Source organism: Phyllobates terribilis, unplaced genomic scaffold, assembly GCF_046119375.1.
Source record: "Phyllobates terribilis strain yellow unplaced genomic scaffold, ASM4611937v1 Scaffold_9__5_contigs__length_417890890, whole genome shotgun sequence".
Lineage (NCBI taxonomy): Eukaryota > Metazoa > Chordata > Amphibia > Anura > Dendrobatidae > Phyllobates > Phyllobates terribilis.
The window spans coordinates 77,922,695-77,948,429 of NW_027362769.1; the positions used below are offsets into that span (position 1 = coordinate 77,922,695).

Consider the following 25,735-nt stretch of genomic DNA (forward strand, 5'->3'; position numbering starts at 1 on the left):
GTGAGCAAGGCAGAGCGGGCAGGAACCGCCGGAGCGGTGAGCAAGGCAGAGCGGGCAGGAACCGCCGGAGCGGTGAGCAAGGCAGAGCGGGCAGGAACTGCCGGAGCGGTGAGCAAGGCAGAGCGGGCAGGAACCGCCGGAGCGGTGAGCAAGGCAGAGCGGGCAGAAACCGCCGGAGCGGTGAGCAAGGCAGAGCGGGCAGAAACCGCTGGAGCGGTGAACAAAGGCAGAGCAGAGATAAACCGCCTGAGCGGTGAGCAAAGGCAGGGCAGAGGGGACAGGGCTCTGTTCACATGGAACAGACTGGAAGGGAAAGGCAGAACCAGATAACAGACTAGGAGAGTGTTCAGACAGGAACTGAGTGTTCAGACAGCAACTGACACTGCAGCGAGATACAGGAGCGGGTCTGGGTATGCGGCCCCCAGAAGGCAGGACGAACAGGCTAGGAGCGTGTTCAGACTGGCCTGGAAATACAGCCTCCAGGAAGGCGGACAGACAGGCAAGGAAACACAGATAACAGATCTAGGTATGCGGCCCCTAGAAGGCGGGACGAACAGGCGAGGAGCCTGTTCAGACTGGCCTGGAAATACAGCCTCCAGGAAGGCGGACAGACAGGCAAGAAAACACAGAATAGAACTTGGCACATTCAGAGTCAAGGAGCACACTGAATGATAGAGTTGCTCAGGCCTCAGCTTCCAGGTGGAGCTGGTTTAAATATCCAGTGACAGACAGCAATAGGCTGAGGACGCATTAGGGGTGTGCCCACAGCAGCTAAAAGAAACAGGAAGTAACCGGGCCGCCGCCCTAAGCAGTCAGAACAGAGACAAACAGACAGCATGAATAGAAGCCAGGCTAGCAGACTGGACTGAAGATCAAGTTTGCGATCTTGCATAGTGAGAGATGGTGCACCATGCAAGCCCGCCACCAGGTATGTTACAGTGAATCACATCCAGGGGTGGGGATATGGTGAGGAGCCATCTTTCCCAACTATTTAGCTGCTCACAATCAATCTGTCATAGCTAATTAACCCCTTTTAGTCCTATATGTTGTAAAGCATTACTCCAAGTTTATCTCCCCACCACTAGTTGTCCGACAGCCACCTTACAAGGGAAATTGGAGTACCTGTTATTTGGAACAAATTTATTCACCGCAGATCCTGGAAAATTCGTGTTTCAAAAATTTTGATCATCTCTAGTCTGCCACATTTGAAAATTTTGCCCAATAAATCAACAATTATTCCATGAAATATATTTCTATACCAGCCAGTGAAATTTTACATGTATGACCAATTTAAACAATTGTAATTCCCAATATCAACTTAAATATTTATGGCTCTCTAAGCGGAACAAACGTTCATCAAACATTTTTTTAAAAACGTCAGTCATCTTTTTTAATGGAGACACCCAATGAATGGACCCTGGAGTAAAGGCAAAGTTCTAAAACATTCTTCATCATCTAAATACTTTCTGGACTAAGAAATCCATAAAGACAGTGATATGTGAATTCTGTATCTGGCTTTATGCTCTATTGTGGACAACCTTACCATTTAGCAGAAGGTTTGAGCCTTGGATATTGCCCAGGGCCTTGTTTTTTGGAATGCTTATTTTGTGAAAGTCTCTGTATACCAAGCAAGGGTGATAAAATAAATGTGCCAACTTTTATGGGGGAAGGATATTCCTGGGTAGCACAGAGCTATGAACCTCGATCCAATCATATACAGAACTTCTTTGATAAATTAAAATATCAACTGTGAATCAGTCAGTGCCAAAATCTAGTGGGAAATCTTTCCAGGGAGTAGCAAATCAGCAACAGTGTCCATAATAATGTCCGTGATTTGCCATGTTGAGTTTAATATGCATATGGATGTGATGTTCTAGTGTAGACACACATTTAGCTATGAGTCATGTACAGGGTTATTCACTCGCTACTTTATTTGAAAAAATTGCTGTAACTTATAAAAGAGAAGGTCGACCGTACTGAAATTTGGATTGTACATACCTTGGTTCATGAGAAACTGATGTTTTAAAGCAGGTGTTGAAAATGTCCACTGTTCCCAACCAAGCACACCTCTGTGCGCCGTTCCATATTGTTGAATGTATTCCGCACAACGTCTGGTGTCATAGCCTGAATTTCTCACTGTATCTTCTCTCGGAGTGCCTGTAAAGTTTGTGGCTTGTTACTTGTACACCCATCCTTTCAAATGGCTCCAAAGGATAAAATCCAGCGGTGTTCAATCATGCAATCTTGGTGGCCATAGTCCCTTGGAGATTACTCTGACATTTAAGAAAGCTTCAATATATGGTTTGGATGGCAGATTTTGACCTCCAAACTGCTTTAGAAATTCACTGTGGCACCTCTTTAAGGAACCAGTTTTCCAATAAATTTTTACCATGAAAACATGCTCCTCCAAATTGTGTCTGTATATTGTTAACAAATGAAAAAGGAATTCGGCAAGAGTGATATGCAAGCTCCACACATAAACTACCAACACGCAGAAAGGCATGCAGCAAGTCTATCTCGTAGGGGAGACGACTGGTGGGGCAACAAGTCGGCGAAACCACTTGGCGCAAGGATGTTTCTCGTTGCTGAGGTTCATTGCACTCTCAGTTCGTTGGATTTTTTCCTTTGGGGCCATTCGAAATGTTGGTTGTACAACAAGCCACAAATTTTACAGGCACTCCGAGAGAAGATACAGTTAGAAATTCAGGCTATGACCCCAGACATCGTGCTGAATACATTCTACAATATGGAACAGCACGTGCAGGCTTGCTTGGTTGGCAACAGTGGACATTTTCAACACCTGCTTTAAAACATCAGTTTCTCATGAGCCAAGGTATGTACAGTCCAAATCTCAGTATGGTCGACAGTTTTTTTTTTTTTTTTTTTTAGAAGTTCTAGCAATTTTTCCGGGTAAAATAGTGAGCGAATCGCCTTGTATAAGTCTTTATTTACACCACTGTTACTGGCTTCATTGGTTTATTATCTGAAGTTGTTTGTTGTTTTGAGTATGTAATACATCTTTATCCTATATATAAGCATGGCTGTTAAATATTGAGATAGGCTAGAACACTTCCACACTATGGGAATATATTTTCCACCAGCATCTTGCTTGAACTTTAGCCTTTTGTTAATATGCATACTGGAAAAAAGATTTCTAAGAAAAACTACAGACTAATGCTTGAAGCACATAGGTAATTGGATAGTGTGACAGTATCTACATAGCGTAACAAGCTGTATGTACCCCCAGATATAACCTTTATTAAACTGATCCTCAGCAGTGGAGTTTCACAAAGCTGAGACCATGTCTCCTGTTACTGAGATATTTAACAAATAAGCCCTGGTGCAGCCATTAAGTGCAAATTCAATAAAACTGTCCATTCCATTGACCTCAGCAATGTTTTCCCGAGCTTGAAATTGCTTAATTGGTTCAAGGAACATCAATTTCTAGATGATTGTGCTTCTCTGAACTTTAATCCAGTCACTAGCTATCTTTAAAACAATTACTTGACCACGACTTACTTGAATATACTTATGCAGAGATTACATTCCCTAAAGAAACTTGGTCTTTAGGGAAGTTTTGAAACTTTTTGAGTTTCATTAGTTTTATTGATTTTTTACTAGGTAAAAGAAAAACAGTAAATGTTTGCTGGTGAGTGTAATAAGAATGTCAGAACAAAGTATCAAATTGTCGCGATTCCACTACTCACAGTGTCATAAGGATGCTGTGAGTTGTAGCACAGCCTACCTGTAGGATCAAGGGGCTGCTGGGGCAATCTGAGGCAGGGGCGTTCTGGGCTGTCAGTATTATGAATGATAGCCCAGCTGTCCAGTCTGGTCAGGCCTGTGGGGTTTTCTCCATGTATCACCCATTCTGGGTGATTACCTGGCTGTTTAGCTGGTTGGCAATGATCAGGACATTACCAGTTGTAGCCTTGTTCTGTGGTGTATTTGCTCTGGGTTTTGATTTTCTGATGTTTGTTGCCCTTTCTTGGATTTGCCTTTTGACTACTCCGCTTATATTACCCCTTTGCCTCTGACCTTAGGTACCTGACCTTGGACTTTGGCTTCGACTATCCATTTGTCTTATCCCTTTGTCTTTGACGTACCCTCCTGGCTTTTGACCTTGGACTCCTTGACTTCCCCGCCTCACAGCTTGTCCGTGAGAATTGACTCAACGTCACACATATATAAAACACATTTACTTTCTACATATTGCAGATGATAGAGACAATTCTGGATCTTGAGAGGAGTCAGACACGAAAACTTGAATCTTAAATGCCGTGTGATAATTGTATCAAAGATTAAAAGACCAAAGTTGGGTGGAGTTATGTTTTACTAGAAATCTAAGAAAAGGGGAGAAAACAACTAACCCATAAGAAGGAGATCATGAGTGCTTTATCCATGGGGTGAAAACAGTAAATGTGGGTTTCTAAGCACCTAATAGTATAAGCATAATGGGGCACATTTATCATTATAGAATAAAGCTTAGACAGTGCAAACGTAGTCTACACAGTCTTAACATGCGCCACGTTTATCATAATAAATTCTTGCTACTTTATACATCTTGTGTATTTTAAGACAGTCTAGACATTTTCCGACAAGCTACACCCATTTTTCCATGAGTCATGCCCCGTTGACGAACAAAGTGCAGTACTTGTGTAATGACATCATAAATATTGTCCAAGTCGTTAAAGACAGTTTTTGGTGCAGATTAAGCCATATTTCTGGCTCATTTAGCTTGATAAAGATGCCCTAATATGTTTTTGAGTAGGTATGTGCGTATCTTGTGCTGGATTATCCAGGAGCACATGTTTCAGAGTTGTAATGACCTAATGAAATGTCTTACTTCAAAAGCAAGTCACTTCTTCATATGTAGTACATCAGTTTATAAAAGGAATGTTCAGAAGCCGAATTTCACAATGCAAAAAGACACAAAGTACAATTGTATCAGAACTTTATAAGAAGATTCAGTCAGGACTCGGTTATTGGATGTCTTTTTTGGCATGTGAATACTTTTTTTTTCGCTCAGCTTATGTAATAATGAAATCCTCTTCTAACAATGAAATCTGACTTTATCTATATGGTAATTTAGAAGATGTTTCTAACAGGGATTTTATATCAAAGCTCTTCACACAACATCCAAAAAGAGAGTTGTCCAATTAAATGGTAAGAAGAAAGTAATATTTTTTTTTCTTTTTGCTACCAAAGTCAATTCAGAGAGCAAAAAGTCTAAAGAACAAACCCCTTGCTTGTCAAAAAGGTTACCTGTGGATGAACACCTATTTTTTTACCAATCGATAAAATTTGTTTGGTTAAAGACCTTGGCCCCAAAGATAAAAGTCTAAGGGGTTCAGATCGGGAGACCTTGGTGGCCATTCAACTGGCCCACGACGACCAATTCACTTTCCAGGAAACTGTTCATGTAGGAATGCTCGGACCTGACACCCATAATGTGGTGGTGCACCATCTTGTTGGAAAAACTCAGGGAACGTGCCATCTTCAGTGCATAAAGAGGGCAACACATCATCATGTAGAAATTTCAGATATCCTGTGGCATTGAGGTTTCCATTGATGAAGAATGGCCCCACTATCTTTGTACCCCATATACCACACCATACCATCAAGATACGAGATGTGCAGCATCTGAAACAACGGATACTGAAAACCTGTGCTAGCATTTCTTCGGTGTTGCTATCAGTGTGTCAAGAGTGGGAGAAGAGGGTTGCATTGACAATCCAACACAATGGGCAGCACTTTGAACACATTTTATAAGTGGTCATAAACTTGTAAATAACTCATGAAAGAATAAAGTTACGTTAAAACCAAGCACACCATTGTTTTTTTTATGAAATTCTCAATAAGTTTGATGTGTCACATGACCCTCTTCCCATTGAAAAAAATAAAGTTGGATCCAAAATGGCCGACTTCAAAATGGCCGCCATGTTCACCACCCATCTGGAAAAGTTTTCCCCCTCCCATATACTAATGTGCCACAAACAGGAAGTTGATATTACCAACCATTCCCATTTAATTTAGGTGTAGCCATATAAATGGCCCACCCTGTACTGTAAGAGGCAAAAGCTCATGGTCTTCTAAAAGTAGAAAACAAATGGAGTTTATTAGAGATCAAGGCTAAAAATTGGGGTAATATTCAGTTTAAACTGTGAACCACTTGGCGTACCCTGGCGTACATTATTGAAATTATTTACACTACTTTAGTGGCGTAACTTATTCTACGCCTATATTGACGTAGCTGGTGGGGACAGGCTTGCAAATGCTAAAGGTTGCCATATTTTTGTGCAACTTTCAAGTTGTGCAAAAATATTGTGTCTTATTAAGGTGTTTACTACTTTTTTCTTGCATAAACACCTTAGTGAATTGCCCCATTAGTGGTTTTTATCTATTGAAATAGGTCTGCTTATTTATGTAAGCATCTTAAGTTTTCAATATAGATCAAAACCTGTTGTCCTCCCATCAGCCTTAGGGTGCTTGTACATTGCGTTTAGTTACACACTCGGTGGCCCTATCAAATCGGGATGCGGACATATGCACCGACAGGGCCTTAGACTATTATGGTGCCGCAGAGCAAACGTGCGCTCTGCCGTGCATCATTTTTGTACCTATACTCCTACTAGAGGCAGACACCCTATATGCCTCAAGTACTGTAGGCATATACACCCAAAAATGATGCACGGCAGAGCGCACGTTCGCTCTGCCAGCACCATTATGGCCCAATCGGCGCATGCGTCCACATCGCATTTTGTGGGGGGGTTCAGATGTAAGCCCTGATGGGGCAACCGAGTGTGTAACTAAACGCAATGTGAAAGCACCCTAACATGTTTTTAAATAGAGCTGGATCCTGCCTGCCCTTTAAATTTGTAGGCTTTCAGTCCGGGAGAGGCATTTAAGGTTAGGGTCCCATCAAAGTGGTACGCCTTGACACGGCTGGTGGGCTCTCATGAATTGTCCAATTTGTGCGCCAAGTACCTTCATTTTTTAACATATTTTCTATAGCATTAATGCAGTTCCGATTTCATATATTCAATATTTGCATATTATAGCATTTCAGAGTGCAGCTATATTTACTTGGTTATATTGAATAGTCGAGACAGCTTGCACCTGTTCACACTTGTCTTATTATGTTTGGAGATGCTGGTCAGTTTTTTTTATTTTTTGCTACATACAGCAGTGGCAGACAGATAAAAAAGCCCTCGTGTGCAAGAAAAGTGCACGGGCCCTTGTAGTCCAATAGATCATCAAAATGTACATTTCCACCTACCTAGTCTGTCTTGGTGTTCTCAGATAAATGTCAGCAATAGTTTTTGCTGGGATTTTTAAGGAGATTGTATGGAAATGGTTATCAATAGATAAACAGTATTTGGAAGGGCTGTCCTCCCCGACTATAACAGCCACTGTATCAGACTACACAAGGTTTATTTATTGACGGTAATTATGAAGAAACGAAGATCTGAATAGCGGCTATAGACACAAAACCGTAGGATGTGTTCAATGAAGACTATTTGCAAAGTTGCTTCCATTTTTTTTATTTTTAGGTGCAATGGAGAAATGCAAAATATGGTTGTAAAGATGGACATACTGTTTATTTCTGCATTGCGTTTGTGTGCTAAGTTTATAGAATTGTTTTTTCACAACAGAAGTTTAGTTTATGGGAGGGGAATTTTTTTTATGTATCTTTATAAATAAACTTGCAGTAGATGAGAAGAATCCCAAGAAATGGTTGACATAAATGTGTCCACACCTCCCATTCTTTTATAGAAGGAAAAACAACAACATTTCTTATCTCTGGAGACATCAAAGAGAACATGGAAAAGTAATGATGATAGAAGCAAATATATGAAATAGTGATGAAGAAAAGGATCATTTTACCTGCATATTTAATGTTTTTCATGCATAAAGGAACATGCCCGTGGAGAGCAATATGTGATCTATGTGTAGTTCTTGTCTTTGCAATATTAATCCTTACAGTCCCAGTGCGGTGTCTTGCCAGGGCTTTTTTTTCTAGTTACATAGTTATGATCTTCCATTCTTATCTTGACGATCCTAACAATTGCCAACCTCAGGTTCTTCTTTTCGACTGCTGCCGTTTTCTATAAGAAATTCAATATATCCTGTGGTCTTTTCAGCCTTTAAGTATTCACTTATGGCAATGATTTCTATTATAACCTCTTATGAATGGGGCTATTAAAATAAATAGGTTATTAGCACAGACTCTACTTTAGCTTAACTGCAAAATCTAAGAACACGTAATACCGAATTTCTGCTGCCCAGTGCAAGGTTATAAAAATCTAGTTATAGACATACGGTAATTTTGATAGAGAAAACCAACAAATTCATGTATAACTTGTTTGGATGCAAGGTGAAGGGGAAGCTTCAATTTCTGTTTATCTCGAGTCGGAGACCCAACAGGAGCGACAGAAAGTAACTGTATGAGTTGCAGAAGTTGCAGGCGCAACTGAACCTTATGACCCGAGAGTACATGAGTGCTACTCTAGCACATGAAGGAACGCCTTATTATGCTCGCACTGTGACATCACTGTGATGATTAGTTTTTGTCAACCCTATGTTTATTAATTTAGTATTGTGACATCATGGTAATGCTATGTTCTTTATCTGTGTTATCACTATGTGTATTTTTTTTACACTATGAATTAATTGCAGTACTTAGCCGTTAGCTATGACATCACCCTTTACCATGTTTCCTGTACTCTAAAATGACAATGTTTAATATTTCTGTACTGTGACAACACAGTGATGCTTAGTCTTTGGTTGTGACATCACTATGTTTATTATCGCGATACTGTGACATCACTATGATACTTGTGCTATCTGTAACACCTGTCTAAGGCCACAGGCTCAAAAGGCTGCCTGGGACAGACTTGGCATAAGCCACTCCATCTGGCAGATTCCAGAGAAATCTCAATACCTTTAACCCCTCTACAGGGATCTAGTTTTACAACAGGACCCAGTGAAATGCTACCACAGAAGGACTGCCGTCCAGAGGCAGGAATGGTCGCCAAGCAGAATCAGAGCCGAGTGGTCACATCAAGGACCTCTCGGCTCTGACCCTGAATCTGTAAGAATAGTCAGAAATATAAGCCAAAGTCAAAACACGAAAACACTAAAACCAAACAGGAAAAGAAGATGCACACCTTACCAGGGAAGCACAAAGCTATATTTGGCAGCCTCCAGTAGTAAGCTGGAAGCGTTAGTAGGGTGTTGTGCTCTGCAGTTGGCAGGAGCAGGGAGCTGATAACTTCAGCTGGAAGCTCACACCCATACTGGCAGACTGGACAGCACTGCAGGTCCTGGCCACTCTAACCTTAGTGGCTGGACAGAGCCTGCGCCGTACAGAACTACTGATTCTGACTTCTCCTCTATCACTAGCGCCACCCGCAGAGTGAATATGGTGGCACCTGGCAACCGAAGCGGAAATCTCAGCATCAGATTTGGTGGAGATGTGACTATATCACTGTTTATTATTTCTGTGCTGTGACTTAATATTTATTATCCCTGTGGTGGAATATTGAGGTGTGCGTCATTATGTTGTAAAATACCTCTTATTACAGGTATCCCGAGCTTTGCTCCCTTCTCCTGGATCTGCTGCCCTCTGTTGTACTCCACATTGGGTTTGCAGGTTGCCTGGGGTCGATCAATGACATCATGTCTCAAGACCTATTTAAGGCCCATTGACATACACACCTATGTCTTAGGATTGAGTCTCTAGACCTCTACGTTTGGTGTGCTCCACCTTCTGTCCATACTGTGTTTTACTTGCTGCCATCCCTGCTGGATTCCACTTCATCTGTCCTGCTGGTTCTGAGATTCCAGTCCAGAGTGTGGCAAGACCTCGCTGCCCACGTGTCTTCCAGCTTGAAAATAACAGCCTAACTATATATAAGCCAATAATCTCAGATCTATAGAAGCCTAGAACCACCACCGATCTGAGAATTTCTGCAATTGTCACGTCCCCTTTATTGTTTATGAAGCACAGCAAATTATGACTTGTAGTAGCTGTGTCTGGTATTGCAGTTCTGTGCTACCAAGCCCCATTCCAGTGAATAAGTCTGAGTGGCAATTGCCGGTATGTCCACTTTAAAATGTACAGAGCTTTGCTTGGTAAACAATGAAGTGGGCTTGATATTAGAAGGCCGGCGCTCCTTCAGCCGACAAATCAGTTAGGGAGCTGAGATTCAGAACTTCACTAATATCATAGTGATAGCCTATCTAAAGAATAAGTCATAAAGATCAAAGTCATGAAAAACTCCTTAACACCAGGCAGGTGGCACACTGTTGAAAGACCACAAAAGTAGGTTTATGTAATGAAGCTCTGCTCAACGTAGTTTAAGGAGATGGATAAGCTGCCATGTTCCTCCTGAAGACATCAATGCTGCTGTGGTATAGAATGTGAATAATGTTTTGTTCCTGATATGTTTCCTTGTGGGCTGTAATATTAACTAATGTTCACAAGATGTCACTGTCTAAAATGTAGGTGAAAGGTGAAGTTTTCCTGGAAACACAGCCTGCATAGAGACAGTTTGAGAGTTAACTATGTGAGGACAGCCCATAGTGGGTGGGCACTTTAGGAATCTCTGGGTAGTTTCCAGAAACAGGAAGTAGAGGTCAGTCACTAGTGTGCAGTACTGCAGAAAGCTAACAGGCTCTGTAAAGGCTGCTAGGGTAGACGTGGCCTTAGTATCCTGGACAGTGGATCGCCAGAGAATCCCTCCACAAGAGTTGCCTTAGCCGACCAGGGAACCTTGAGAAAGTCATCGGGAGCCTTGGGGGCACATTCTGTCTGCGATGCTGCAGAAGAAGTCAGGACTCAAGCTCTAGGAGGTGGAGTTAATTGGGATCCAGATATTCTGTCATTGGTGAGGAAGAGTCACTATGGCTAGAGAAGAAAGCAACAGAGATGCTTCACCTAGATCGGGAACCGGGGCTGAAGTTGTATCCGGTACCCGTGGGAAAGATGACAATCCGTTGGGCCTTATCCTTTATACCTACCTGTAAATACTGCCAGTTGCCAAGTAAAGATCTGGTTGTTTTTATGAACTCTGTGTCCTCTGAATTGATTGCTGCCCTGGTTCCAGAAGAGGAATTCTTGGAGTCAGAAGAGGCCGGCTGGCCAGAAGTAAGTGGGAAACATCACATGCACAGCAGCACACCAGAGCGAGGACACATTTTGTCTGTAGGGTGCCAAAGTGAGCATGGGCCACAGCCCGCCCACAACTACCTCGTTTGGGCACCTTACAGTAGCATAACAGATCTTAATTGGGCTACCACCGACAAGCTTTGCACAAGCCACTTCATTTACCAAGTCCCAGGGGAACCCTAGCCTTTATATTTTAACAGGGATCTTGAGTTTCGCAGGGCCCCCTGTGTTACTACTACACAGTGGTTGCTGAACGGTGGAGCCCGCTGGCAGAGAGAAAAGTCGTCCTGTTGGGTCATTACCACGAAGTCAATGTCACGGATCGAATTGTGAGGCAGTCGGTTAAACAGTAAAACGAGCCAATGTCAGGAAGTAAACCCCTTGGGATACAGAATACAACGGAGATAATAAGCAACAGGCCAGGATAGTAACCAACTGTAACAGGAGCTAGAGTGTGGCTCCAACAAAGGCTTACAGCAAAAGCTAATTAGATGAACTGTGCTAGATTATTAACCCACAAATTGTCTGCATGGATGGCACCACAAGTCCCAGAAATCACCAAACAGAATTGCTCGTGTTGCCTTACATCATTTGCAATGAAAGTGCAGCAACGCCTTGCGACAGATACAGCAGTAATAAGGGGCAAGTTCAGATTTGTGACAGTTCATTGTGGCATCCAGAGATATTGCAGTTCTGTGTACGTGTTGGCACACAGAAAGATATTTTTGCAGACGTGCTGCATACACCTGATTTCCATTCTCGCAAGTATGTGCACTAAGAACAGATGTCTGAGAGTTTCTGAGACAGTAGTATTAGGTATCCCATAAATTACTGCCACATCTTGCTGACAGTGGGAGGATCTCTTTGTGGCCAAATTAGAGATTTGCTTCATGACAATTTAAATTCTGCAAGATACTTCTTAGCAACAGACTGGAAATTGCCATTTTATCAGCATTGACTGTTACTAAAAAGAGATAAAAAGAGACCGTTTCTGTTTATTACTGTGGAGCATTTGACAGAATGTTAAACAGCCGTGCAGCAAATGTCGGTAAAAGGGAAGCTCACTTTTAACTGCTGAATTAACTTATGTTAGTATTATTCACACATATGTCTCATCTGATCATTCCAAGGAAGAAAGGAATATCTGGAAATATTGATTCCTAGAGTGCTGACTAATCATAGTAACTAACCAGCTTGCAATAACAAAAATGTTCATACCCTTTATATTCCAAAAGTCAAGATTAGCACCAGAATGGACACACTGCATCAATACAAGGGACTTAATCCGCATCATATCCTACACCAAAAAACTGGGTTAAAAAGATAATTGTTGTTCATCTTGAATATTAGTAAGTCGGGTATATCTAAAGCTAGGTTCACATCAGCATCAGAAATTCTGTTTTTTTGTTCCATATTAGAAAAACAAAATACATTGCCTTGAAAAAGTATTCATACACCATGACTTTATTGCATCACTTGGAGAATATTCCAGCAACAGGAACCAATCCAGAGGCGCCACCCAGTAATCCAATGTCAAAGAAGATAAGATACCGGTCTTTAGTATAGTGTGGCACCCCAGGGGTCTGGTTACCACAGTAATAGAAATATTACGTCTGAGAGCAAGTGGGAGGTTTCTCTGGTCAGGAGCCCTTAAGCATGCAACACTTCCTGCCCAGACCTGGGAGGGGAGGAATCTGCCCTTATAAACTGGGTCTGGGGCGGGATTAGTCAGTCAGAGCCTGGAGAACAGTTCCCGACATAGGGAGAGTTACAGCTAGGAGCTCTGTAGGAGCAGGAGCTGAAGACCAGGGGCTGGAGCTGAGCAGAGCTCGCCCTGGCAGAAGAATCCAAGTACCGGACACCGGAGTCCGAGGCTGCGGGGACGTATATTCACCCAGCAGCAGAAACCAGCCGGCAGGGGATTCCTGGTCCTCTGGCCATAGAAGCCCGGAGGCTCAGTCACAAGGAAGGGACCAGCACCGCCATCGAGGAGCGGAGGCGATCAGAAGGCCCCAAGTCACCAGCCATACGGGTGAGCACCACACGGTATACTCAGGGACGTGGGCTACTTCCACTTGCTTACAGCAAGGTAGCCAGGAAGAGTGCAGATAGACGGGGAGGCCTACAACTCCACCTGGCCAATGGAACTCCTGTTTGCTCGCAGACTGACCAGGCCCCTTATTCTAGCCAGTACTCCCCGGAGGGTCTGCCTTAATATCATCAGTAAAGTCCCTGAACTGCACTGCAAAGACTCTGAGTCGTTCCTGCTTTCTCACCGCATACAGCACTACTAGTACTGGGACGCCCGTGCACCATCACTCCCATCATCCACATTCCCTGCCCTGAGGCCATACTCTTCCCGTGGGGAGTTATCCCATCTTTTGCTGCGCACACCACACCAGCCTCAGCGGACTGCCTCTCAGCGGCGGTACACCCTGACCGCAATCCACGGGTGGCGTAGTCGGACAATTGACCTAAAACCCATAAAAGACTGCCACTGGTTTGACCACCCTGAGCCACAGGACCGGGTCGTCGCCACGGAGACTACAACCCCCAGAGACCCGGCTCCGGGTATCCCACTCACGTCCACACTAGGCCCAGGGGGTGCGTCAATAGTAACTCTAATCCAGCAGGGTATCCAAAATGGGTGACCATAGTACGCGGCCGATGATCCCTAGTCTCATAAAGTCCATACACTCGTACCACAATCTGGCCTCAGCCGCCGATCCTCACCCTTCACAAGCCACAACACATAACAACCCCCAAACATGTGTCTTCCCTTCTCTACCCTCTTCATGGAATAAATCCACTGGTTGGGTAGACATACTCACACCCTATCCCCTCAACCATCAGGTATATTTAACTCAATAAATGAAAGGAGGTCACTTAAGTCCAGTCGCCAGCCAGTGTGTAATGTTGTGTATCAGGAAGTCCCCCTACAGAAAAAAAACAAAGACACACATACCCACCACCAGATGCAGGACAGGGAATGCTAATGGAGGCCTAATTATATTATGGTCCATGGAGACCAACCGGGGTGACACACTGTTACAGAACCATATGACTATAGCTCAATGTACTGATATGAATGCATTACCAGCATATAATAGGAGCTCTAAAATTAGGATAATTGTTGATGACCTTCACAAGTCACACCATCCTCAAAAAAAAATCACAAACATATGTATTTCTTTTCACAGACACTGGAAATAAGTGTCCAATTTTCATGGACTGTCCTGGAACTTCTGAGTGGTTGACAACCCTGCCTGAAATAGATGCTGTACAGGCAGTTGAATGGCCTTAGGATAGGTCATCGATGTCTGATCGGTGGGAGTGCAACACCCAACACCCCCAGCCAATCAGCTGTTCTCTGTGTCGGCGGCCAGAAGTGCTCAGTTACGGAGCTGCTCAATCTACAGATAGCGGCCTTAGCCGGGTATTTCACATCCGCCTCCTATTCAATCAATAAGGGGTGGATGTGCAGTATCCAGCCCCCACCACTATCAGTAGACGGAGCAGCTCTGTAACTGAGCATTTCCTACTGTTGGCGGCACCAAAACCAGCTAATCCGCGGGGGTGCTGGGAATCGCACCCCCACCGATTAGACATTGATGACCAATCCTAGGGATAGGTCATCAATGTTAAAGTAGTGGACAACCTCTTTAACTAAGGGGTCTTGACACCTGTTTTCTCTCGATTGGTGGGCTCATTGCGATTAGACTCTGTAATGAACAGATGTCATACCCTAGCAACATACTGTCATTTATTAAGATGGGAAAATCACTTTAAACTCTTCTTATTCTGATGATCTCACTATTAAATCTTTCAGAAATTCATGGCATTTAGCATTTGATGGGCGCTGACAATTGTAGAAATGTAAAAAGTGACACACTCATCAGACAATATAAATTTTCAAAGACATAATATTTTGAGAATGAAACCTCATTGTTGAGACTTGTTATACAAAAGAGCACTAGATGCCTTTGATGATGCCTATGTGCATGTGAGCTGTTGTGCATTTAATGGGCAGTTCAGCTTTGCCAAAAGAATGAGGCAGAACAATCACATTACAGCTAAAATAAATGTTGCAGAGATGCTTGACTTCCACGGCCATCTGCTGCACTGTAAGTGAAATGAATCAATGTTTCTTTTTGTAATAAAACACATCAAATAGAAGCAACAATAGTTGAATATGAAATTAAGTTTGCTCGCAACGGGAAGATAGGCAATTTTATCTTTCATTTTGCTTTCGTTGATTTGACATTGCTTCATATGCTCTTTCATCTCATAATATTAGCTTAAAGCAAGTATTAATTAAAGAAAAGCAGTTTTATGTAAAAGAATAATTAAAGAATAGTCCGTGCCGCGACTGTAGGGTTGCAGACATCTCCAAATATATTGTTTCCTATTGCCCTTTGGTTATTGCCCTATTATAACTGACACTAACTCCAGATCCCCTACATCTCACAATATCTGAAAATAGTAAATGAACCAATAAAATCCCTCAAACTTAAAGGGGTAATTATTGTTTTACTGTGAGCCAAAAAAACTAACAGGCCTGTTCTATGAAGTGCCAGCTCAGAGCGGTCACTGAAAGCTCCTGCTGGCGATTCACCTGCTCCATGTCAACAGAGCAACTCTTCTTCTCCGGGCTGCTCTGTTGATGGGGCATGACAGCCAACCTCATGCTGATTGACATTCAGCTTCCCACAGTTAGCAAGTGGAGCCGGCTGTCAATCAGCAGACATCGGCAGTTGTGCCCAGTCAACAGAGCAGAGAGGAAGAGAAGCCACTGCTCTGTCAACGTGACATCAGCGCAAGCCACAGAATCGCCGGCAGGAGAGGTCAGTGATCGCTCTCCTCCTGCAGAGATCTGCGCTGGGCAGAACAGGCAGGTAGTTAGCAACTTCTTGTCTGTAATTTCTTAGGCCTACAGTAAAAAATTAATATGGTGCTGGATAACCCCTTTAACGGAGGGAGCGCTTTTGCCATTCTGATTTCCTCCAGGATTTGAATGAAGCTAAATTTCCTTTCTAATCTGTGTCCTGACATACTTTTTCTTCTGAATCTTGTAAGATCTGTCATAGGACGTATTTCTTTATGTTCAGATGGTTCTGTCCATAACCTTTCTTGAACTATGTTATACAATTTGTTATACTACCAAATCAATACAATCTTGTGTCATGTAGTTCAGTGTATACACTTTTAACACATTTTTTTTTTTAAATGGAAGCATTTGAGTGATGGATTACTGTCCGATGGCGTCCTTTAGAAGCATTTGTCACAGCCTTCCAGCCCCTCTGACCCCACCCCCAAAAGTATACATTGTAGGCTGCGTAGACTTTTGTACTGAATTTTGCTGATGCAAATTGTGTTATTCACCTGGCTGATCTTCAAATTCATCCATTGTTTCTGGTTTTGACAGCTTTCTACTCTGTCTCTCCTCTCAGTGTTAGAGGGAACAGTTTGTATACAGCAAAGGAAAAGCAGAGTATGGAGAAAGGGTAAAGCATTTATGTCCTCAGGAAGAGTAGAGAAAACAGGTTGCAGATAACGAATGCACTTGAAGGGATTGAGCAGAACAGAAAATAAGTTGTGCTGATACATAAGAGTTAATCAAGATAGCAAAGTGGAGATGCAATGTACTAGGACTTGAAGTAAGCAGTGGACCAAAAACATTGAGTAGCATACCTTAGTGATAGCACTTCTTCCAAGAAAATTCTCTTGGTACACTAGATGGTTTCACCACATGATAGAGAGGTCTTTCTATTCTTTGTTTAGAGGAATAGTGAATAGAGATGAGCAAATAAATTAGAGTGAAATTGAATTCCACTTGAATTTGACAAAAATTGGCATTCACTAAAATGCAGATTTTTTTAGTAATTTGCGCATATTCAGCAAAGTGGTGGTCTGCTGGCCACCATTTTGCTGAACCATAAAGGGCCATCAACAGGTTAAAAATAAATCAAAAACATGTACTAACCTTACTCCTCTCCAGGCTGTGTGCTCGTCACTATCCCCCATCTGGTCCTCATCGAGTCTTCTTATTACAGCCACTCGTGTTGCTATCCCAGCTCTCTTCGTGCTAGGCTGGGACTTCCGACTCTGATCAGGCCCGATACAGATTCGCGCATCCGCGTGCATGGTCTCAATGGCACGATGTGTGCTATGATGTTACAGTATATGCGCATTTACAAAACCGTCCCGAGCTTCACCAAAGCCAGAAGTCCCAGCCTAGTGTGAAGAGGCCCAGGATTTCAGCTCAAGCAGCGGTGATCAGATGCATCAAGGACTGGACTGGTGATGGTGAAGAGCGGAGGGGCCAGAGAGGTGAACGGTAAGGTGAGTATAAGTGTCTTTTTTTTTTACATATTATGTTCATTATGTTCTGGGGTAAGGAATATTCAGTTGGCAGAGAATAACTTCACTGTGAGTCGAATTTCCCTGGAAAATCCACACAATCTGGCAAATTAAAATGCCAGATCTGGTCATCGCTAATAGTGAATATTGTTTCATCAGATATAGAAAAAGTGCATATGATGTCAGCGTACACGTCTCATATTCTGTCCTACATGTTGACCTTTTTTCCTTTATTTTCTTTGTCATTTAGAGGTACCAAGTTGGCAACCTGTTCTGGTGATTCAACAGTTCGTATATGGGATTTTGCCAAGTCAGAATGTATCCTCACATTGGAAGGACATACACATGCAGTCTGGGGCTGCTCCTGGCACACGTGTGGAGATTTCCTGGCTTCTTGTTCCCTAGATAACAACAGCAAAATATGGGATCTCAACAGGTATTTTTAATATTCAGCCTATGCAATGGATTTTTTTCATATGTATTCCTCGTATAGCTTTTATATCATCATCACTGGATACAATATAAATAGCATCCTATGCCACATCCTATAAATGTCTAGTCTTTAATACTCAACGCCAATGGAATTTTTAACGTTTCCTACGTTGCGCTGTATTTTTAGTAGCAATCATTGAGAGAAGCTCCATCTGTTGGCCCACATTTTCACTTTCCTATTATGTTACTATAGGAATCTTTCCCTTTAGCTGCAGGTGTTTGGATAAAAACATTTTTACATTCTCTAAAAATGGCGTATAGAAACATCATTTTTGCGTTCATATCTTAATGCTCAATAAGAAATACGTTTTATTGAGACAGTAAGGTTCACAATTTATCCCAGTTTTCTTTTATAAATATCAGCAATTGAAGTAAGAAAATAAAAGATGTTTCGGTCTCTTACAACTTTATTCCACTTCTACATGTCATCCTGCGAATAAGTGGAAGAAGACAGTTGCCATTAAAGAGGTTGTCCACAACTTTTTACATTGATGACCTATCCTTAGGATTGGTCATCGATGTTTGATCGTCCGGGGTCCGCCACCCAGCACCCCCGCTGATCAGATGTTATCGGTGTTAGCGGTGGCGTCTCTGGGCCAGAGGTGCTTGCAGGTCTGTAGAGTTGTCCGTCTACTTGTAGTGGCTGCTGCAGGGTACTGTACATCCGCCTCCTATTGATTTGAATAGTAGACAGATGTGTACTACCCTGTGGCAGCCACTACAAGTAGACGGCCAGCTTCTCAAGTAAGTACTTCCAGACAATAACGGCTAATTGGTGGGGGTGTTGGGTGTCAGACCCCAGCCAATCAGACATTGATGACCAATCTTAAGGATAGGCCATCAATGCAAAACTAGTGGACAACCTCTTTAACAGATTACACATCAAGGTCTCCTCAATAACCCATCGTGCAACATGCTTAGGGCGGCACTTATGATTTATACTTCAGTCTTGTTTCAGATTCCTTTGCCACCACTGAGTGACATACGTCCACCATCACTGATACATTGTTAAGTATGTGTCCCTAGGCGAGTGTTACATGGCACTTTTAGTCATGTGGTCAAAATTTGCTGAATGCTGCAACGTCGCAGCTTAATGCAGGTGACTGGGGTTGCATTGTGACCCACAAGGTATGTGACTGCGATAAGCTTGTCACCGTCACATACCTTGCTGGTAGCAGTGCTACCCTATTTACTTGCATTATGCTGTGATATAGGGATTTTTGGCTCTTTGACCTGTAACATGACCAAAATCACCATCTAGGCCCAGCCTAAATAGTGGACCTCTAGACTGTAAGTTAAAGAGGTTATCCAGGATTTTTTTTATTTTACTATGGGTCTAAAAAGAAACTACCTGCTTGTTCTACCTGGTGCCAGCTGAGAATGGTCACCGACCGCTCCTGCCGGCGTTTTAGCTGCTCCACGTCACCAGAGCAGCTCTTCTGGGCTGCTCTGTCGATGGGGTGTGACTACGAGGGTCATGCTGATTGACAGTTGGCTTCCCGCAGTTAGGCAGCGGAGAGCCGGCTGTCAATCAGCTTGACATCAGCAGTCATGCCCAGTCAACAGAACAGAGAGGAAGAGAAGCTGTTGCTCTGCCGAAATGATGTCAGCGGAAGCTGCTGAATTGCCGGCAGGAGCTGTCTGACCGCTTAGCATCGGGCACAACAGGCAGGTAGTTAGCAACTAACTGCCTGTTAGTTCTTAGGCATTTTGTAAAAATAAGAAATAGTCCCAGATATCCCTATTAAGGATGCAGGAAAGATGTGTGCCTGGTTCCATTTATCTCACCACTTCACGTTGTTGCGTTGCCTTCATGATTGGTGTGCAGCTTCCTTTTGAGCTAATTGTTTTCGATGTGAGCCCTAGTTACAATGCAGTACTTATATCTTGCTCCTTGATTGGCGATGATGCTGCCAATTACAAATCCCTTGGTCTTTTCTTCAGATGACACAACCGTAGCCTCAATCACAAGTAGCAAGCCTGTGTCATGCTTTCTGACAGCAAAGGTTAAAATGGCTGAAATCCACAATGACCTTTCTCTCCTCCTGCCTCTTCTCAGTAAGACGTTCAGAAGGGAGCTTGTAAGTGTCATCCATCAAATGGAAGATTGTGAGGAAACATAATAAAACTTTAAAATACCAAAGGTGCTCGGCAGCATATCACAGCCATACCGGCAACTGTCTCTCTTCCAACAGGCCGTGATAAACAGTAAATAAGAAATAGCCACTAAATAACTGCCTTAGCGAGCGTAATCTCTCTCCTCAGCAGCCGAAAAGAATGTCGTATTTCATCAAGGAGCTCATTTCATAGTATGATAACGCACAGCTCCTTCACTACAAATATGCCATTTCTTGCCAGGGCTGCATCTCACCAATACATATAGTGGCGTGACTTTAAAGCTGCCTTTCACGATTGATGGAGAGACAGGTTATCCTTGCCGAATACTAACACAGCACCGTTCATAGGAGCTGATTATGTCTCCACAACCTCTGATGACTCCAAAGATGACAAAAGAAAAATATAACTCAAGTCCTAACGAACTACACAATCCAGAGTGACCTGATAATATTTCTCTGGCCGTCAGATCACTTTGGATCGCATCTTGTTTATGGGAATCTGTTAACGGCAGGTTCTTTTTCCACATTTCTTTGCAAATCATAGTCAATGGAAATGAGAGTTCATTGCTGGAATATAGGAAAAAAATGATATTTTCTCAATTGTGCTTTGTTTTGAAAATCTTTAACCCCATATAGAGAAAACACTGTGTTTGCTTTGTACTGTATTTTATATACACTTAAAGGGAACCTGTCACCTGATTCATTCTTCCCAAACAGTAGGCAGCCTAAATCAGATCCTAGCTGCATGATTGCACCCGGGTATATTTTTTTTCTCTGAAATGTTCTGGCATTTAGGATAAAGTATACTTTAAAAATTTGTCCGGGGACCATAGCTGGAGATGGCTCAGCCCACGGCCGACTTCTCCCAGCGGTGATTGACAGGTCTCTCGCTATGGGAGAGACCTGTCAATCACTTGCAGCAGTGCTGGGATAAGCTGTCCATGGGCAGAGTTGGACTAGTCTCATCTCCGGCTATGCTTCCCGGCAGGATCCTTAAAATATATTTTCGCTGAAACGCCAGAGTGTTTCAGAGAAAAATATACCAGGATGCAATCGAGCTGATTCATGCTGCCCGTGGATTGAGCAGCGTGAATCAGGTTCCCTTTAAAGGAAGTCTGTCAGCACAAAATGAGAGTGACTAAGTGGTTTAGGACAACGTATTTGTTATACACGTACACTTTACAGGAGCTGGAGCTGTCAATCACGGAAGAAGGGACGGAGATACATGAACAGCTGGTAGGTGGGAAGATGCACCCCATTATTTGGCCATGCCTAGGGTGCACCGAGCGCATGATTAGCATATTTTAACAAAGAAGGTTTTAAGACTGTGCTTAGTTTGGACAGTCCCTTTGTGCTTACAAACTCCCTTTAAAGGGATCCTGATAGGTCTATCAATACTACTAAGCTACATTATGTTTTGGAGCCTTTTTCCGGAATCAAAATTATATCTTTATTGTTGCATGCACATAATTGCAAAAATCAACTTAGATGCTGCTGCTCACCGAATACAAAATATTCCAGACTCTGCTGTAGCGTCTAGTCACCAAGACTAGTCTGGGCTCAGTATCTGCAGTAACGACTTCTTGTGCATGATTGACATTCCCTACACAGTTCGCAACTTCTTTTTAGTACAAGGCACTAGTGATGAGCGAGCGTGCTCGTTTAACCCTTTAAGCGAGCACACTCGGGCACTCGCCGAGTAGTTTCATCGTGCTCGGTTTCTCTGATCCACCGCTACTGCATTTGTCGCGGCTGTTAGACAGCTGTGACACATGCATGGATTACCTGTTTTTTTATGCAATCCATGCACGTGTCACAGCTGTCTAACAGCCGTGACACATGCAGCCGCGGCAGATCAAACCGATAAGCTGAGCACGCTGAAACTACTCGGCGAGTACCCGAGCGTGCTCGTTTTAAAGGGTTGCAAGGCACTAAAGACATCTAGTAGAAGATGCGAGCAGTGGAGAGACTGTGAAGGCAGGAGATGTCAAGGCTCTAAATCATAATATCGCAGTTTAACCCCTTCATGCATATGGACGTAACTGTACTCCCTCTGTTGGGTTGAACATGTATGGAGGGGGCGCGGCTGTGCTCAGTCCACCACTGTTAACCATTTAGATGCCTGTGTCAATCTCTAACTGCAGCATTTAAATAACATCACAGCCGGTGTGTTTTGCCATTGGGTTATATTGGATGCATCTCATATGTGGTTATATTGAGATTTCAGTGTGTCTTTCATATTTGGGTGTAATATACCGTACATTTTCTCAATGCATGTTATATATTTCTCTCGTTATTTCTTAGTGGTTCGTACATTGGCTTACATTATTTGCATAATTATTTGACTATCATTTATTGTGATTTATTACATAGTTTGTATTTTATCTCAGGGCTTACTTTAAATGTTCTACAGTGTTGGATGGGTGGTCACAGAGGATGTCTCTGGGTGCCATGTATACTTGGTTGAGTTCGTAAACTGTTTTTAAAGTGTATATAGTACTATTTGTTTTTATTTATATAGTAATAGACTAATAAAACTGTATATACTGTTACTGGATGTGCACTGCTATCATGTGTGAACTTCTTTTGTGTGTAATTAGTGGTAACTTACACACATGTTGAGCACTCTAGAGCGGTATAATTGTTATTTTGTGGTGCCTGCCTACTACCTTGTTCACAATACTACCCCTATTCTGTGACATTATTGTTGTGTGACTGCAATGTGTATGTTTTTCATGTATTGTTACATCTCTCTTGTGCAGAGATCACTAAGGGCCCCGTCACACTAAGCGATGCAGCAGCGATCCCGACAACGATACGACCTGTCAGGGATCGTTGCTGCATCGCTAATACATCGCTGGTGAGCTGTCAAACAGGCAGGCTCACCAGCGATCAGGGGAGCAGCGATATCGTGGAAAGAATCGTTCCACGATGTCCTGCTCCCGTTACCAGCCTGCTGCAAGCAGGAGCAGGCTGGTAACTATGGTAAACATCGGGTTACTAAGTGCGCGTGTGCCCCTAGTAACCCGCTGTTTACCATGGATACCACTCTGCTACGGTGCGCGGGAGCCTCCGTGCACCGTAGCAGAGTGGTATCCATGGTAAACAGCGGGTTACTAAGTGCGCGCGTGCCCCTAGTAACCCGATGTTTACCATAGTTACCAGCCAGATCGTTGGTCCCGCTGGTCACACACAGCGATGTGTGCTGGCCAGCGGGAGGCCAACGACCAAAAAATGGTCCAGGACACTTTGCAACGATCAGCGACCTCACAGCAGGGGCCTGATCGTTGCAAAGTGTCACACACAGCGACATCGCTGGTGAGGTCTCTGGTGAGTCACCAAAACCGTGACTCAGCAGCGATATCGCTAGCGATATCGCTATGTGAGACGGGGGCTTAATGATTATCTTTGTATTGTGATATCATTGTATGTTTTTTATCTCTGTACTGTTAAGCCCCCGTCTCACATAGCGAGATCGCTAGCGAGATAGCTGCTGGGTCACGGTTTTGGTGACGCAACAGTGACCTCACCAGCGATGTCGCTATGTGTGACACTTTGCAGCGATTAGGCCCCTGCTGTGAGGTCGCTGATCGCTGCAGAATGTCCTGGACCATTTTTTGGTCTTTGCCCTCCCGCTTGTCAGCACACATCGCTGTGTGTGACCAGCGGGAGCAGCGATCAGGCTGGTAACCATGATAAACATCGGGTTACTAGGGGCACACGCGCTCCTAATAACCTGCTGTTTATCATGGTTACGAGCCTGCTAAAGTGAGCGGTAACCTCCCGCTCACTGTAGCAGAGTGGTAACCATGATAAACAACGGGTTAATAGGAGCGCGTGTGCCCCTAGTAACCCGCTGTTTATCATGGTTACCATCCTGCTCCTGCTTCAGCAGGCTGGTAACCAGGAGCAGGACATTGTGGAAAGATTCTTTCCACGATGTCGCTGCTCCCCTGATCGCTGGTGAGCCTGCCTGTTTGACAGCTCACCAGCGACCACATAGCGACGCAGCAACGATCCCTGACAGGTCGTATCGTTGTCGGGATCGCTGTAGCGTCGCTAAGTGTGACGAGACCTTAAGGCCCCAAAGTTTGTTCCAGATCTGTGAGATGTGAGATAACACAGGGAGGAGAAGTTCAGAGCAGAGTGAGAAAATAGGTGAAGGCTGACACAGAAAGATCTTGCTGAGCTAAGAAATCTTTTACGTCAATTCAGAGCTGGATTCACATATTGACCGCTCAGCACTGGTGTATAATTTCCTCTATGTGGCTGCTACTGCTTTCTCTGTTGTTACCTACAGAATGAATAACTGTGTGTATGTACTATGTATGGCAGACATCACAGCAGCTCGGAGTCAATTGCCTACAAAGAGGAAAACTCGTGAAACTGCATGATACAAGTCACATAATGGCCAGAAATTGGGTTATTCCTTATATACACACATAGGACAAGCTTATTCTGAAACATAGGTTGGAAACTACAGTTACCCTTTAAGCATTATCCAAATTCTGTGATAAGGCTGAAATTGTTATTACTGTGGTAAAAAATGGTGGCAGTCACTAACATAAACTGGTTCCTGAGATTGTTCATTAGTTACAGCCACTTTAGAGGATACTAGAACTATAAATTGCATGCACAGTTTGGAGACTGATGCAGATTTTACATTGGGACCTATGAACTACATGTTACATTTCTTTCCAGTACTCTTTAAGAAAGTTGAAGAGGTTGTCCACTACTTTTACATTAATTGCCTATCCTTAGGATAGGTCATCAATGTCTGATCGGCCAGGGTCAGACACCCGGCAACCCCGCCGATCAGGCGTTATCGATGGCGGCGCCTCTCAGCCGGAAGTACTTGCTTGCACAGCTGGCTGTCTACTAGTAGTGGTTACCGCGGGGTACTAGACATCCACCTCCTATTGATTAGAATAGGAGGCGGATGTGTAGTACTAAGCCTCGGCCACTACAAGTAGACGGCCAGCTGCCCAAGTAAGCACTTCCGGCCAGCAGCCGCCGCCACCGATAACTGCTGACCAGCGGGTGTACCGGGTGTCGGACCCCGGCCGCTCAGACATTGATGCCCTATCCTAAGGTTAGGCTATCAATGTAAAAGTAGTGTTCAACCTCTTTAAAGTGGTTTTCCACTTTAACGAAAATGCAGTCCAAATGATTTATATACCTAAACTAACAACCATAGCAGGTATTTACTTTCCCCAGGTCCAGTGCCAGCTTACTGCCAATGTTTGGGTCTCTTTGTTTTGGCTGCCACAGTGACATCTTGTCAGGAGAACGCATCATTGCTGCAGCCAATCACTGAGCTCAGTGGCTGTGCCAAGTTAGACGTCGATTACCTCCTCTATTTGTTATTTTAGCTATTTTTAAACGTTTTGGGGTCCACTTTCCTCCTTTAAAACTCCTTTAATTTGGGTAGTCAACTTAAGGATATTTATGGAAATGTTGCCATAGATATATCTTTATTCAGTATACACATTAAATGCATTTTAATGATTATTGCTTTAGCAATTTACACAGAGTGCTACCAAAATGGTGAATTGAGACCCTCTAGAACCTGAAAGGCCCCAGTCCCTTACAG

At 43.3% G+C, this 25,735-nt stretch overlaps 1 protein-coding gene across 1 annotated transcript in view; it reads left to right on the forward strand.

Moving 5' to 3' along the window:
• Positions 1 to 25,735, forward strand: part of SPAG16 (sperm associated antigen 16) — a 1,363,505-nt gene that overhangs the window by 689,133 nt on the left and 648,637 nt on the right. Inside the window, exon 12 of the mRNA XM_073646626.1 lies at positions 17,784 to 17,969. Coding sequence (XP_073502727.1) covers positions 17,784 to 17,969 — 186 coding nt within the window. The remainder of the gene's footprint in view (positions 1 to 17,783; positions 17,970 to 25,735) is intronic.